Raw genomic sequence first — 14,077 nt, 5'->3', positions numbered from 1 at the left:
TTGCTATTTTGAGGCAACTGAATTAGTCTGCCCCCTTTACCGAATGAAACCTGGTCTAAATAAAAGAAATATATATAATATATATATAATTATATTATTATAATATTAATTATATTATAATATATATATAAATATATATTATATATATAATCTTCTTTTACACACACAGGGATGCACAGCAGAACACAAACATTTTAAAATTAAAATTTTTTTAAAGGATTAAAATGTAAAGGATATTATTGTGTACATAAATATGAACAAACGGCATGTGCTGTAGAGGGTCTGCTCCCTCGCGAGATCCGTTTCATCTCTGGGGAAGCATTCAGTCTTTGCCCCTCCAAATTCTGCCATATAAATAGTGAATGTGCCATGGTGCAAGTGCAACAGGCTTTTAAAGGGAATGGAAAATGAGACTCTTATTTGTTTATTTCACGTTACACCCAAAACACAACCATGACCAATTTTTCCTTTTATTAAACTAGCAAAAGTGGATTCGGAAACGCCCACCTGAGCCATGCACTTTAGACCAAGCACTTAGATCGTTAAAATAGAACCCATTGACTACAATTTTATCAGATATCAAAATTAAGATTTGTTGATCCTCTTTTGTGTTAATATTTTGTTAATTTATTCATTTTAATCATTTATTCATTTGGCGGACGCTTTTATCCAAAGCGACTTACGAGAAGAAGAGCATAAAAACATTTTGTCAACACACTAAACAGTACTGTTAGTTTACAAACAGTACCGTTTGCTTACATGCATATAATACAGTAAATGAATAAATATGTTTTCCTTAACTGTAATTTTGGATTAAAGCATCTTCCAAATGAATCAATTTAAATGTAAGATGTTAGTTGTCCAAAGTTGGACATCACATTTGGCCACTGTATATATTGTATATATTGTACATAAATAAATACGAATATAAATCTTTAAATTAAATATAAATTAATATACACTTTAACGATTTAAATCGTATTCTGACTACCATACATACAATAGATAGACCCTCACACACACAGAATATGTACAGAATGGCGGACCAGGCATGCATAAACCCATATACAGTATGTGTATAAGCTAAATATGTTGATTTACAGACAGAAAGATAAAAACATGTAAATGGTCCTTCTTCAAAAGCAAGATGCCTTTTGATTCATTCGTCTGCAGCGAAACATGTAAATATAGCATCAGAACTGTTTGTGGACATCATTACTGTGATGTTTCTATAAAGGGCGGAAGTCTCTACTGCATGACAACAACAACTTAAAACACAATATTGAACACATTTGTACCATCTTTTGATCTCTGACAAAGCTACCGGTCTGTGCCATTTCTCCGATATAATTAATTTGACATGAGGACACTCATGAATGTGTCACTGATGACTGCTGAAATGTCATCGCACATCTCCTATTAGACTGATGAGAGCGGCTTGGTTAGTTTTTGTTATATATAAAAGGTTAATAAAGTCATCTGTAATGTGAACGTTGAATATGCTCCTCATTGTGCCAGGTAGACTCACAAACACCTCTGAATATAACCGTTAAGTGGGTTTTTAATTCCAGCTGTGCTCTCCAGACTGTCACTAAATGCAGCATTATTTATGTGTGAAACGTCAGTATTGCCCTAACAACAGTTTTACCTTTTGGAATGATATTGCAGAATAATGAAATAATGGTGAATTGCAATTTGTACGGGTCGCCAATATGGCCCTCCATCTGTTCGTCTTTAAATGTGGGGTTATTAATCACCTGACATTACAGAATTACCTTCTCTGTGTTACACAGTTGTTCTTCGGCTTTTTTCCTGGCGCATTTGTGATGTTCTTGATTTTAAAATAAGTTTTACCAGGCATAAATTGATTTCTTTGATAGATTTTCAAGCTAAATTGATTTGTTCTACGCACGTTGGGATTATGACTGGTGCACCTGTGTCCTTTATGGGCATTATCACAAAACTAAATATGGCATCCCAAAAAATAGAGGGCTCAGATGCAATGTGTTTTGTTTGAATTTGACATGGAGAGTAAGAATATAGCAAGACTCTACTGTAAGTGCATTAATCGCCATAACAGAGGAAACCTTTGATAGCTTTACAGGACATCATTTGTTGCCCTACTCTGCATGCCTGATCATGCGATTAAATGGAAAGCGTCTGGTTATCAGCATTTAGACAGGTTTGGCTAACACATATACAATCGATTTACTCATCATTGTGTTCAAAAGGCTTAGCACTCGATCAATGTACTTCCATGCGGATCCTGTTCTCTAACCAGTCAAGTACCACCGATGCAAGTCAAAGTTTCACTTTTATTGCCGTCATTGATGTAACATGAATTAGTGATTATAGTCTTTGAGGTGTCTTTTGAGCTGAAAACGAAAAGTCCAACTTTGGGCAGCGTTGAGTTTACGTACTACGACATCCTGCTTGATTCCCCCTGCGACAGCTTCTCATGAAAATAATGTGATGTGACAGTCATTACTGTAATGAGTGCTGATAATGAACTGTGTCTCCAACAGTGTGTCTATCGGGATCAGTTACGTCTTGGCAGGAAGTGAGGCCTACGCAGCACTTTTTCATACCAGGTGAGTTGCCACGGGGTTAAATGTTTAATGTATCGGATCATGAATTACAAAAGCTGGTGAGCTGCATAGAGATGCTGATTTTAAGGCGTCACAGCACAGGCACAGTCCCGACAAATGGTTCTCAAAAAAATAGTGTTGCATGTATGCTTTGTGGGGGTGGTGATGGCAGTCCCAAAATGCTTGATGTGCAAACCATGACTGTAACACAGTTCAAAGTTGGGAAGGATGGAGGCGGGGCCGGCGAACATTCAACAAACTTTATTCAAAATAAACAATAACACGGAAGTAAAAGACCGGCAGCCACCTCCCGGTCGACTGCTGGCTCCAAGAACATAAACACAAACTTAAATATGTCAATTGTCAATGACAATCTAGAATGTTTGATAAGAGAGAAATGTCTTTTATAAATACAGTATACGTTTACATAAATTTTGGTTTGATTACAGAAAATTCTCAAAAAGATCTTTTGTCCAATATTTTTGTTTATATTGTCTATAAAAGTCAATTATATATTAATATATATTATAGACAATATAAAACATATACTTATGTAGACTTATAAAAATATAGACAATGTTGCTAAGCTAGCGCTTTGATACTCTAATAAAAAATATCACAGCGCTAGCATAGCAACATGCTAGTGAACATTAAACTCTATTGGAATCGATTGCAAGTCACATGTAGGCTACCAATATTTTTTTTTACTTTCAGTAAACTGTCACTTTGGATAAAAGAGTCTGACAAATTCATAAATGTAAAAAGTTAAGTCTCTTTGATATTTTTGTGGTAATTTTTGTAGCACTTTGAAAAAGACACTTTTTGATTGGTACTAAATAGACTTTTAAGCGCACGCCTGCATTGATATGTCTCATGTTTTTTGCATGGGATGTATATTTCTTCAAGCTATGGGGTGTCTGTTTGTAATTTATAGCAGTAGCCTACTTGTTGTATCTTCAGTTATCTCAGCGAAAGACAGGCAGTCAATCACATTGTTTATTCTCTGGATGTTTAATTTTAAACCCAGCTCTGAACTCTCTGCTTGTCTGTCAAGTCACCGCCTGGGTTGAGGAATGCTTATAAATGCAGTCGGGTTGGAAAATTCTCTCATTACATTTTGCCTGTGGGGTGTTTGATCTCCAAATACTTCGCTCCAAAAACACAGGCTCATTTTTCCCCCCTGTGATGTTTTGTGAGAGGACAAATCAGAACAACTTTTGATGTCTGTGAAGTCATTGAGTAAGGCCTGTTTCGCACAGCACATGAAAAGCGCAACAACAGCTGATATTTATTTTGGTGCATGTTTTAACACGTAACAGTGTTCCCGCTCCACGTGTTAACTGTGTGATGTTGTTTAGAAGATGTGTGAATAGCTGCAAGTAAGACCTTTTGTGCTGAGGCTAATTTTAATGCAAACGGTGTGCTGAACTGATGAAAATGTGGTAGAAATCTATTTATCACACTCTATGTGACTATTTAAACAGTTTATAGCTACAATGTGGGGTTTGGGGCCTGTGTAAATTAATTACCATTTGGATTCACTGTAAATACGGTCCCTCTCCTTGTGTAGCTTAGATTTTATGAAGATCAAATTCCTAATCGACTTTGCAGTATAAACCGGGTCTTCTTTTGGCACTTTTTTTTTTAATTTTGGAAACGATTCTCCTGCAGCTTGCCTTTGAAACTGTTAAGAAGGCTCATATTTTCATTAGCATTCAGTTGAAGGAACAGGAAGTAAATATGAAAAATTGAATAAGCAGACAGGGATCCTCTCCAAGCGCAACATACGGTGTCATAATTCAATTAGGGAATGGCTATAATTACATCCTGCTCCAGTTTTTTGCATCGTTTCTCTATCCAGCAAGTTGTACTTTTTGATTTCTAATGGTTCATTTTGTTTTGATGGATTTTTTTCAGGTTGTGTCTTGAAAAATTGGATTTTGCTTAATCTTTTGAAAGGGTTCAGAACATCCTCCACAGCCTAACAAGACTTAATTGAATCTTAGTAACAAAAACTAATTTAACCTAAGTCAGAAACACACACAACATAAGGTCAGCCACATTTACATATTCGTCATACATAGCTCTAAAAACAATATCTCTGGTTTTACATAAGGGTTTTTATGTATATTTTAATGGCACGGCAACAAAGAGATCAGAGATAGATCAGGGTCAGAGAAAACATGGAAAATGATAATGTAAAATTAAACTGTGACTACAAGTGGGCTACAGGGAAAGGAGCTTATTTAATTTAAAATAAGATATGACCCCTTTTAGAAACATTGAAAGTATCATTCAAAACAGTGCTTGAAACTAAGTATACAGACCATGTGAATTCACTATACAGACTTGATCCTTGTATCTAAACCCTTTTGGTATTTTTTCGCCCTTGAGGTTGAACCTGTTAACCTGACAGTTTTTAATTTTAATTAAAACACACCACTGCCCTTCAAAAACACCCACTCGAGACAACTTCAGCTGGAAAAAGGATGATCATTCAGTGCATTATGCAAAGGAAGGAAATCAATTTATCTTGTATATTTTTAAACACAGTGCTTTCAATACTCCAGACATAAATAATGAATCACCGTATTAAAGTTAAATTACCTACTGGTGCTTTGAGAAAGAAGATTATCATCAGGCAAAAAACAGTCTTCACAGTGATGGTGCTTAAGGTGAATTTTCTAAAAGGCATCATGGGATGAGAGTTTATATTGACAACTGAAGTAAGTTGGGTGAGTTTGTTAGAGTGCTTGAGGGAAGAGTGAAAAATCTGTACTCACTGTCATATTGTTGTATGACTTTATCATGAACACCCAGAGGAAGACTTTAAAGAATTTTGCGGCCTTCCTGTGCTTTGTGAAATTTGATGATTATGAGCTTGTTGTGTTCAGGTGCTTTGTTGTCAGAAAAGAATCGAGGATGCCTGATTCATACTTGGACGTGTCTTGGGAAAATTCGGGTAATAGTTTTCAACCATACATCCAACTGTATCGTTTAGGTGCAGCATGCTGACTATTCTGGAAGATTGTTAATACTGTACATTTTTGCCGTGTATAAAACAATACAATACATTTCAAGAAAAAACAATACAATATGCTTCGAATTCTTGATACTGTTTATGTAAATATGTACTAATGTAACCACAAGACAAGAGAATGAAGCCGCTGCGGAAAATAATAAAGCATGCCTACCACAGCGGAACTCCTTCTCCGCCATATTTAATGTTTAAATCATTTCCATCTCAGGATTTTGGGTATCAAAATTATTTCCCAACTTCCCATTGGTAACCATGACATCAGAGGGGGTGTGCAATTTTTACCTTGGAAACTCAGGTTTCTAATAATTCCAACAGCATGTGGCCGCATTAGACTGGTGTGTTTTCCGTGCAAAATGTGTCATGTTTTAGCATTTTCAGTGTAACCATCCTTTAACTACCATTTGTACAAATGTTTTCTTGCAATTTTATTAAGCAGCTTCTTGAGATTTCACCCTGGGATGCTTTTTAAATAGTGTTGATGGGGAAACATATGAATCGTTAAACTATGAAGGTACGATGGAACCTGCGAGTGGCCTAACAATGCTTTTGAGAAATGCACCCCCGATTGTAAGGTCCAAAGAACATTTCAAGCAAGTTACAAATTTACAAAAATTCACAATGAAAGTATTAGATATTCATTTTTTTATCTGGATATTTTTTATCAGTTTAAAAGTTTTTTATGAGCTCTAATGTTTAATCATCATTTAATTGTGATGAACTAGATATTTATAGAATACTAATGTATACGGTTTCATTGGACGCATAAGTTAACTTCCGGTCTGTGTTTGTTGATCGGTTTGGCTAGTGGCTAAAATATTTCTATTTAAATTTTATTTATTGCATAATAATTGTATTAAATAAATAAAAAAGTGTTTTAATTCTTTTGTAGATGAATTTGATTAAATTATCAATTTGTTGAATTTTATTGTATATTAATTCTATTATATAATACATTTGTTGAATGGGTCGTTTTACTTTGTTGCATTATTGTTTAGAAACGTAGCGTTTTTTCTACTGGTAACCGAAAATAATACTAGCTATACATACTTTTAACTTGTTAGTTAATGTAATAGTGGTATCTTATCATCAGAAATGAACTGCAGGGACTTGCAAATATGTACTGGAAGTTTGGGGCACAAAACCATGCATGCGCAGTAAGGTTTGTTTATTTTGTTGCTTTAAAACCGTCTACACATTATGACAAGCAGCTTATGTAGGTTTTGAGAGATAAAGATTTATTTAGTATCTCATTGTATAAGAAATCATTTTATTCTGTCATGATGTCAAAATGGCACAGTGGGCATTTCCAACACACAGGAGGAAGGATGTTACAGACAAATGTGTGCTGTCAATACCTCCATCTGGTAGAGAAAACCTTCACTCCATCTCTCTCTTCCTAACCCACTTTTCCTGTTTTCCTGTCCGTTTCTCTCTAGCATATATTTAGCCTATTTGCAGCACTTAGACCCACACCGTAATGTGAAACCGTTCCCACAATCCTTGAGGGACGCATCAATGCCAAACCCACAAGTAAACATGTTGATCAAAGCATTTGGTGATGAAGTATATTGATTCGTCATTCGATCCTTTTATCGTGGTGTTCATAGAGCCGCGAGTTGCAAAGATGACTGACTGATGAAAATAAGCTTGGTCAGCTAGTGGAGAGAGTGTAGGGTTTTAGATTATCATTTAACATCACAGGACAGTAACAAATCTCAGATACATTATAAATTTATGTGCAGTTGGAAACTATTTACTGTTGTATTGATAGTTTTTCCTGAAGTATATTCTTTTGTAGCTGTTGTTTAACAACCTGTGGAGTTAACTCAAGGCTAGCACTCATTAATACGGACGTTCTCTCTTATTGCTATTCTAGATTGGATTCAGGTCTCTTGGGATTTAAGGTGTTTACCTCAGACAAACAGAGATACATGAAGGAAATGTGAATCTGTGATGCCAGTCCACCTAATCTGAAGGGAAGCATTGTTTATCCTATGCATTGTCTGTTTTAACAGTATAAATAATATATAATTTAAAGGATTAATGCAAATTATGCCCCTCCATCTTTAAAAAAAATAAGACCTTTGTAATTTTACATTTCTGGTATGATTGCTATCATAATACGTTTTTTTTTATTTATTAAATCCCAACATCCGCACATGCATTGCACAAAATTATATAAGCATATAAGATGTTATAAGAATAGATGTTGATCAGCGACGAACACCCAGAGGGTCTCGCATATTGTACTATTGTTCCCTGCAGAATTTCTGTGTAATTGCACTTATGGCCACAAAGGTAATTTATTTTGCAACACCCCAGTAAATACTTAACCTGAAAATTAACCACTCAAGGCAGCCTGGACCATATCGGTGGTTGAATGCTTCATTAAGAGCCCATCATAGACAGAGGTCTTTCAGAAAACCCACCCAGGTAGCAGAGAGAGACAGTGAATGTAAAGTGAACCTGTGAGCAGCCGAGCACAAATCAATAGGTTATTTCAGCCCCGGTAGAGTGTTCGCAGTTCTCTTAATCCGTTATAAAATCCCATATTTATCTGTTGGAAATGGTCGTCTTGCTGAATTGAGGTAATAAATAAGTTTGCTTTGTGACGTTAAAAAAATGACCTCGCTCCACAAACATAGTTGCAAGAAAAAATGTGTGGATTAGTAAAATAGCATTCATGGTGACAGGTCTACAAAACATTTGTGCCGCCCAAGCATAATAAAGCTAACATGAGTATGGAATTGTTGACATGCACGAGGCTAGAAATATTATAAAACTATCTGTATTAGCTTTTGATGTTAGTTCACAGTAAGACAAATTGTCTGTAAATGGAGAAAGGCTAGACTTGTTTTAGGAAAAGACATCCTGCAAAGATGATTGCAGAATGTTGGAAGATGTAAAGGAGAATCCTGGAGAGTCGGCTAAAGAAATGTTTCTAACTCATGTTGATGCTTCTGCGATATGCAGAACAGCGTTCAAGGGAAGACGCCTCAGAGGAAACCACTTCTGTCCAAAACAAACCCTCAAAAAAGCACCTGGTGTTTTCCAATGCTACTGGCAAAATATTTTGTGGACTGATAAAACTACAGATAAAACAATGCTACCAACATCAAAGCATCATGCCAGCTGTATGGTGGAGGAGCTGTTTCGGTGTCTCAGGGCCTGTACAGCTTGTTGCTGTATCATCAACAGAAAAATGAATTCCCAGATATATTGGGACGCTTCGCAGGAGAATGTAACACCATATGTCTGCCAGGTGAAACTCGACAGAAGTTGTTTGATGCTACAGCACACTGAACCAAAGCATGGGAGTAAATTCATTTCTGTCAAAATAGACAGTCAATGACTCATTAAATCCAAATGTTCACATTGTACATACAGTCTGTGCTGTTATTGTTTAGAAAGTGTAAATAAAGAAAAAACAAATATTATTGGTTTTATTGTTTGTTACATTTGCTCTTATGTGAATGTTTAAGATTGGAATCATTTTGTGATAAATATCGTAGAAATCTGTGTTAATGTAAAGTGCTACACTAATATACAATTATAGTAAAAGTTTGTAGATATTAACAAGATTATATTAACCACAAATAGGGAGGGAAGGCAATGCTCAAAATGGCCAATCTAGTACAGGAAGTTCCGCCCTCCCGTAGAAGCAGCCATTCAGTTAAGGCTGCCGATTCTCTGGGGTGGGGCTTTACACAGAGGCTAACCTATGTGCATGCGCACCAGCTGAAGCCATCTTGAAAATCAGATTTTAGCGCAATTTCAGCCTAAAGGAGGGGTGGTTGATTTGGAAAGCTGCTAACTTTAGTCTGCTAGCAATGAAATTATAATCCCACCCTCTATGCGATTTACCGTCCAAAGCCGTTTGTCAGCCTCCTCCAAATACATGAATGTATTTCGTACAAACTAAATCCATAAAATTCTTCTCAAAGCATGTACAACCTGTCCAAAAGAGAGAGAGCAACCATGGTATCGTCTTTCAGACCCTTTGTCTGCCAGAGCTGTCTCCATTGTGTAAAAGCTGAACCGATTAATTCGATCGCTTTCATGATCCAGACGTTTTTCAACACTGCTTTTTCAAAAACGGACTTTTGTTTTGTAGATTTAACATGTTGTCGGTTCCGCAGGGAAATTTGATTGTTGCTGATTGTCCCCCATTCTTCCTATATACCACAGCAGACGTGAGCGCGCTGATGACGTATGATGTCTGCGTGAACAAGGTGCGCAGTGGTATCCAAAATACGTTGGCTGAAAATGTACACATGACCAGTCACAGCGTTCGGCCAGAACATTTTGATTGGGCGAAGTTTTTTGGTCAAACGCCTTTCACAGATGATATATAATTAAGAAAAAGTTTTTGACCACTACTTCTTGATTGCTTTCAGGATGTAAAGAGATTTCCAACCAACATGACAAAAAAAATTTTTGGACAGAATCATCGATCCTGCCTTTAAGAAAAAATATTTGTTTAATTGTTGGTTGGAAATATGATATTTAACTGCTGTCTTTGTCAGCGAATGCTGACTAAAATAGCTTCACAGAGGCATTACAAACATGGTCGCCGAGTGGCACGACTTCTGTAAACGCATTTCGGTAAAGGTCAGAAATAAATAACTGTACAAAAATAATAATATTTGTATGTATACGTCCGTGAAAAAGTCATCTTGTCGTACTGTAACTACATGTATAGTGGTGAAAATGCTTTTAGTGTGCTTTTTTCTTATTTATTGCAATTTCACTTCATTTCAAGCTAGCGTGGACGACTTTGTGCATAACCACATAATCCTATTTATCTCAGAATCATTTTATGTGCTTTCAGTAGAAGAAACGTAAGTTTCAGATTTTGGACCTCAATGGATATTGTGTTTGTTCCTGACTCTTGAGTTTTTATGCTTTTGCATATGTAATTTGACAGTGTTAGTCTTTTCTGACCACTTTAGCTATAAAGTTTACTGTATGAGTGCTCAAATGGCACTCTTATCCGACAGAGACAGACACTTCAAAACAATTACCTGCCCCCTGTTGTTGTCTTGAGAGAGGATAAATGAGCCTCTCTTCATTCAGGATGTGATTTAGGGAGAATAAGTCTATGTTTTGCAGGGAAATTGCAAAGAATACTCTTTTTTGAATTGTATTGTGTTGTTGTCATGTCGTTTCGCCGTAGTATGTCATTTTGAAAGGCTGTGTTTAGCATTATTTGGAGTTACTGAAGCTGTAATTTAAAACAATGGGGTACTGGATGACTGTTTGTCTGCTTTTGCTTTGCAGTCCTGTCTATGTGATCCCCGCCTTTACGTGGACGCTCTCATTAGGTATTCTGCTGGCCCAAACGATCATTCAACCAATCACGTCACTGCTGACGCTCCTCAAAGGGATTCTACTGGTCATTACGGTAAGTTCAGTAGATTTTTAAACAACAGGTTCTGTGTCTAAAATGTTTCAACAAGGAATGCATTTCTTGATATGTATATCACTTTCAATGAAAAAGAGATATGTGTCTTACAGAATTACAAACATTTTTTTAACTGTTTGTCTCATGGGATAGAAATGCACTTATAGTGTATAGAATAGTGTTCAGTGGTGTACGCATTGCCATTCAGCTATCCCATTCATCGATGTGTTTCCAGCTCTCATTTGATCCATGCAGATCCAATTTGTTTTCAATACATTAATTCATCAACTCAAATTAGATTAAAGATCATTTTGTCTGCAGGGACTGTCGACACGGCGTTTCAGCAGAAAGGCACATTATTTTAAAGACTACAGAGACATTCACAAATTCACTTTCAAATGCAGAGATAAAGTGCAGTTTGAATGGTGCCCTTGCTGTGTACAAACCGAAGGTCTAAATTCATTTGTCACTCTATATAAGCCTCAGAACAGGTGGAGGACTTTAAAATGGGAAATAACAGTAGTATTTAATCATAATTGAAAGTAATTGTAAAAGATCACAATTATTTTTATGAACAATATTTATACAGTACAATCATTTTAATGATATTATCCATACATATTGATTATTTATACATTATATGATCTCAGTGTTTCTTTAATGAATGAAGAGCTTGAATTTCATGTTTATCTACCAATATCATGTTTAAATCTCAAAAGGGTTTTCTTTGCAATACCCTGATGTTGTTTTCTTAAGATCATATTGTATGAAGATTCAGAGCTCAAGTCATAATTTTTTTTCTATGGCAGTACCAATCAAGAAACATTAATATTCACATATTTGACGCAAGGGTTTATTTTCATTTGTGTTATTTATATTTGTGTTATCATTTGTTGTTAATTATGCCTACAGAACGAGTGCCTTATTAATTTGTGAAGGAGCCGTGAAGGACGGAAATTAATAAACTGGAAAATCTGGGAAGATGTGACACTGTAGACATAATGAAGGATAATTATGAAATAATAATGGTTTGTGACGAGCTGTTTCTGAGGATGAGAGCGTGCATGTACTGTATGTGTAGGCGTCTTCCTTCACTTCAGTAATAAGGTCAGAGGAGAGTGTCGCCTCGAATAAACACTATGTGATCTATAACTGACACCTCATAACTTTAACAGGTTACATGCAGAGATGAAGTGTCTTGGTTGAAGTCTTTTAGAATAAATGTAGAGAAGAAACACGGTTAATATTTTTCATTTTTAATGTTGGGTTGGTTAGCTTGACATTTCTCATTGCAATGTCCTGAATGTTCTCCACCAGGGATGTGGCGTCCTTTTGGACAAGGAGCTCGGTGCTTTAGGCTGGAGATGGTTACCTAGTTACTCCAGCCTCATGGGATGAGAGAAAAAGTTCAGGACATTCCTTTTAGCTGATTTGCTAAAGGGAGGAAAAGTTTTTTCTTGAAAATTAGCAAACCTCAATGATAAAGCAGAGTTTTTATCTTCATGACGAATGAATGCCTTACATGAAAATAGTTTTAGATTAGTTTTGCCAGAATTTTGAACATGATCTGTCATCAAACCCCATTATGTATTATCCCTGTTCGTAATGTCCGTGCTTATCTATAATTTTGGCTATAATCATTTATAATTTAGAGTTTTATTGGGGACGGCCCATCTTGCATGATTCACATCACCTAGATGGGGAAGAGATGAAAAATAATGACTCATAATATTTATTAATGATTAATTAAAAATAGTGAGGAGCAATAATCGGGCAGATTCCACTTAAATTTTGTTTTTTCATAATAAATCATAGTTTTATAGATATAATATAATAATTAAATAATGCTAAAATAATAATACCTGATATGTATTAAATTAAATATAAAAAATATAAGTATAAAAAATATCCCTTCGATTCAGATTTAATATTTAATGATACATGAAAGCAATACAATTTAGTAATGATTAATAAAATAATACTAATTTAAAAATAAAATTATATTTAATCAAATTGATCTTTAATTTTATTTATTAGTAATACATCATGTTTATTTATTAGAAAAAATAATGATATCAAATATTTATTAATGATCAATAAAATAATGAAACAAAAAAATTAAATAAATAAATAACAATCATTCAAATGATCTTTAGTTTTGTTTATTTCAACAGGTTGCTTAGGAATTAATTTTGTAGAAATTGTTTATATCAGTTTTGGAAATGTGTGGACCTTTGTTCAAAATTATTCGAATAGATTATTTCACTGACGTAACTAGAAACAAAGCGTCCAATAACCTTTTCTTGCAAAATTCTTTGAACAAAACTCAAACAAAAGATTTGATGCCATTGGCCAGGTAAACCTTGGCAAATCCAGGGATAAGCTCTTCAAAAGGGCTCATTGTTTCAACCCCTTAGTTTCAACATGGCCAAAACTACCCATTTTTTATCATTCAGTCAGCGAGCGGACTGCTGGTGTGCCATCTCATGCTGAGACCAAAGCAGTTTAGGTGAGAATGCCAGCGTCTGTCTCTCTCTGAGACTTCTGTGACTTCATTAAGTCCAGACGGTTCGTGGTTCTCTGACCTTTTACCTTTAATTCACCTCAACCCTTAATTTCACTCGTTCAGCGTTAGCACGGCTGAAGTCTTTAAGTCAGGCCGGCGGGCTGCCGTTCCACTGCAATGCTTCGAATAATCACAGCAAGCCATTCATCAACTGACAGGACTGCCCCACAGCCTCTGGTCACTAAGCCAGCTAACAGTAATTCTCAACCACGTCTCATCAGTGGTCAAATTCCAGGCCATCAATCAAACCCCATGATGTATTATCCCGGTTAATAATGTCCGTGCTTATCTATAATTTGGGCGGTTATCATTTATGAGTTAGGGTTTTATGATGCGTGGACGGCCCCTCTCGCATCCCGCCGTGAATCACATCACCTAGACGCTGCGGAAGAGACTTCTGCAGCCCTGATGAGATATCATCTGTGACTGACTCTTCCTTTTAACAGCGGGCAACATATTTTCATGACAATCCAAATGTA

General features: G+C 35.8%; 1 protein-coding gene across 3 annotated transcripts in view; it reads left to right on the top strand.

Annotated features, from left to right (window-relative positions):
* The window catches only part of si:ch211-51h4.2 (uncharacterized), an 82,705-nt gene that overhangs the window by 20,403 nt on the left and 48,225 nt on the right, over positions 1 to 14,077 (top strand). For all 3 annotated transcript variants that reach the window (XM_056734188.1, XM_056734187.1, XM_056734189.1), the window contains exons 7-8: positions 2,526 to 2,591; positions 10,909 to 11,032. In XM_056734188.1, coding sequence (XP_056590166.1) covers positions 2,526 to 2,591; positions 10,909 to 11,032 — 190 coding nt within the window. The remainder of the gene's footprint in view (positions 1 to 2,525; positions 2,592 to 10,908; positions 11,033 to 14,077) is intronic.

This window comes from Triplophysa dalaica, chromosome 21 (genome assembly GCF_015846415.1).
Source record: "Triplophysa dalaica isolate WHDGS20190420 chromosome 21, ASM1584641v1, whole genome shotgun sequence".
In the NCBI taxonomy this organism is placed as follows: domain Eukaryota; kingdom Metazoa; phylum Chordata; class Actinopteri; order Cypriniformes; family Nemacheilidae; genus Triplophysa; species Triplophysa dalaica.
Note: the sequence above shows the minus strand (reverse complement) of the source record. Positions and strands in the feature narration are given on the sequence as shown.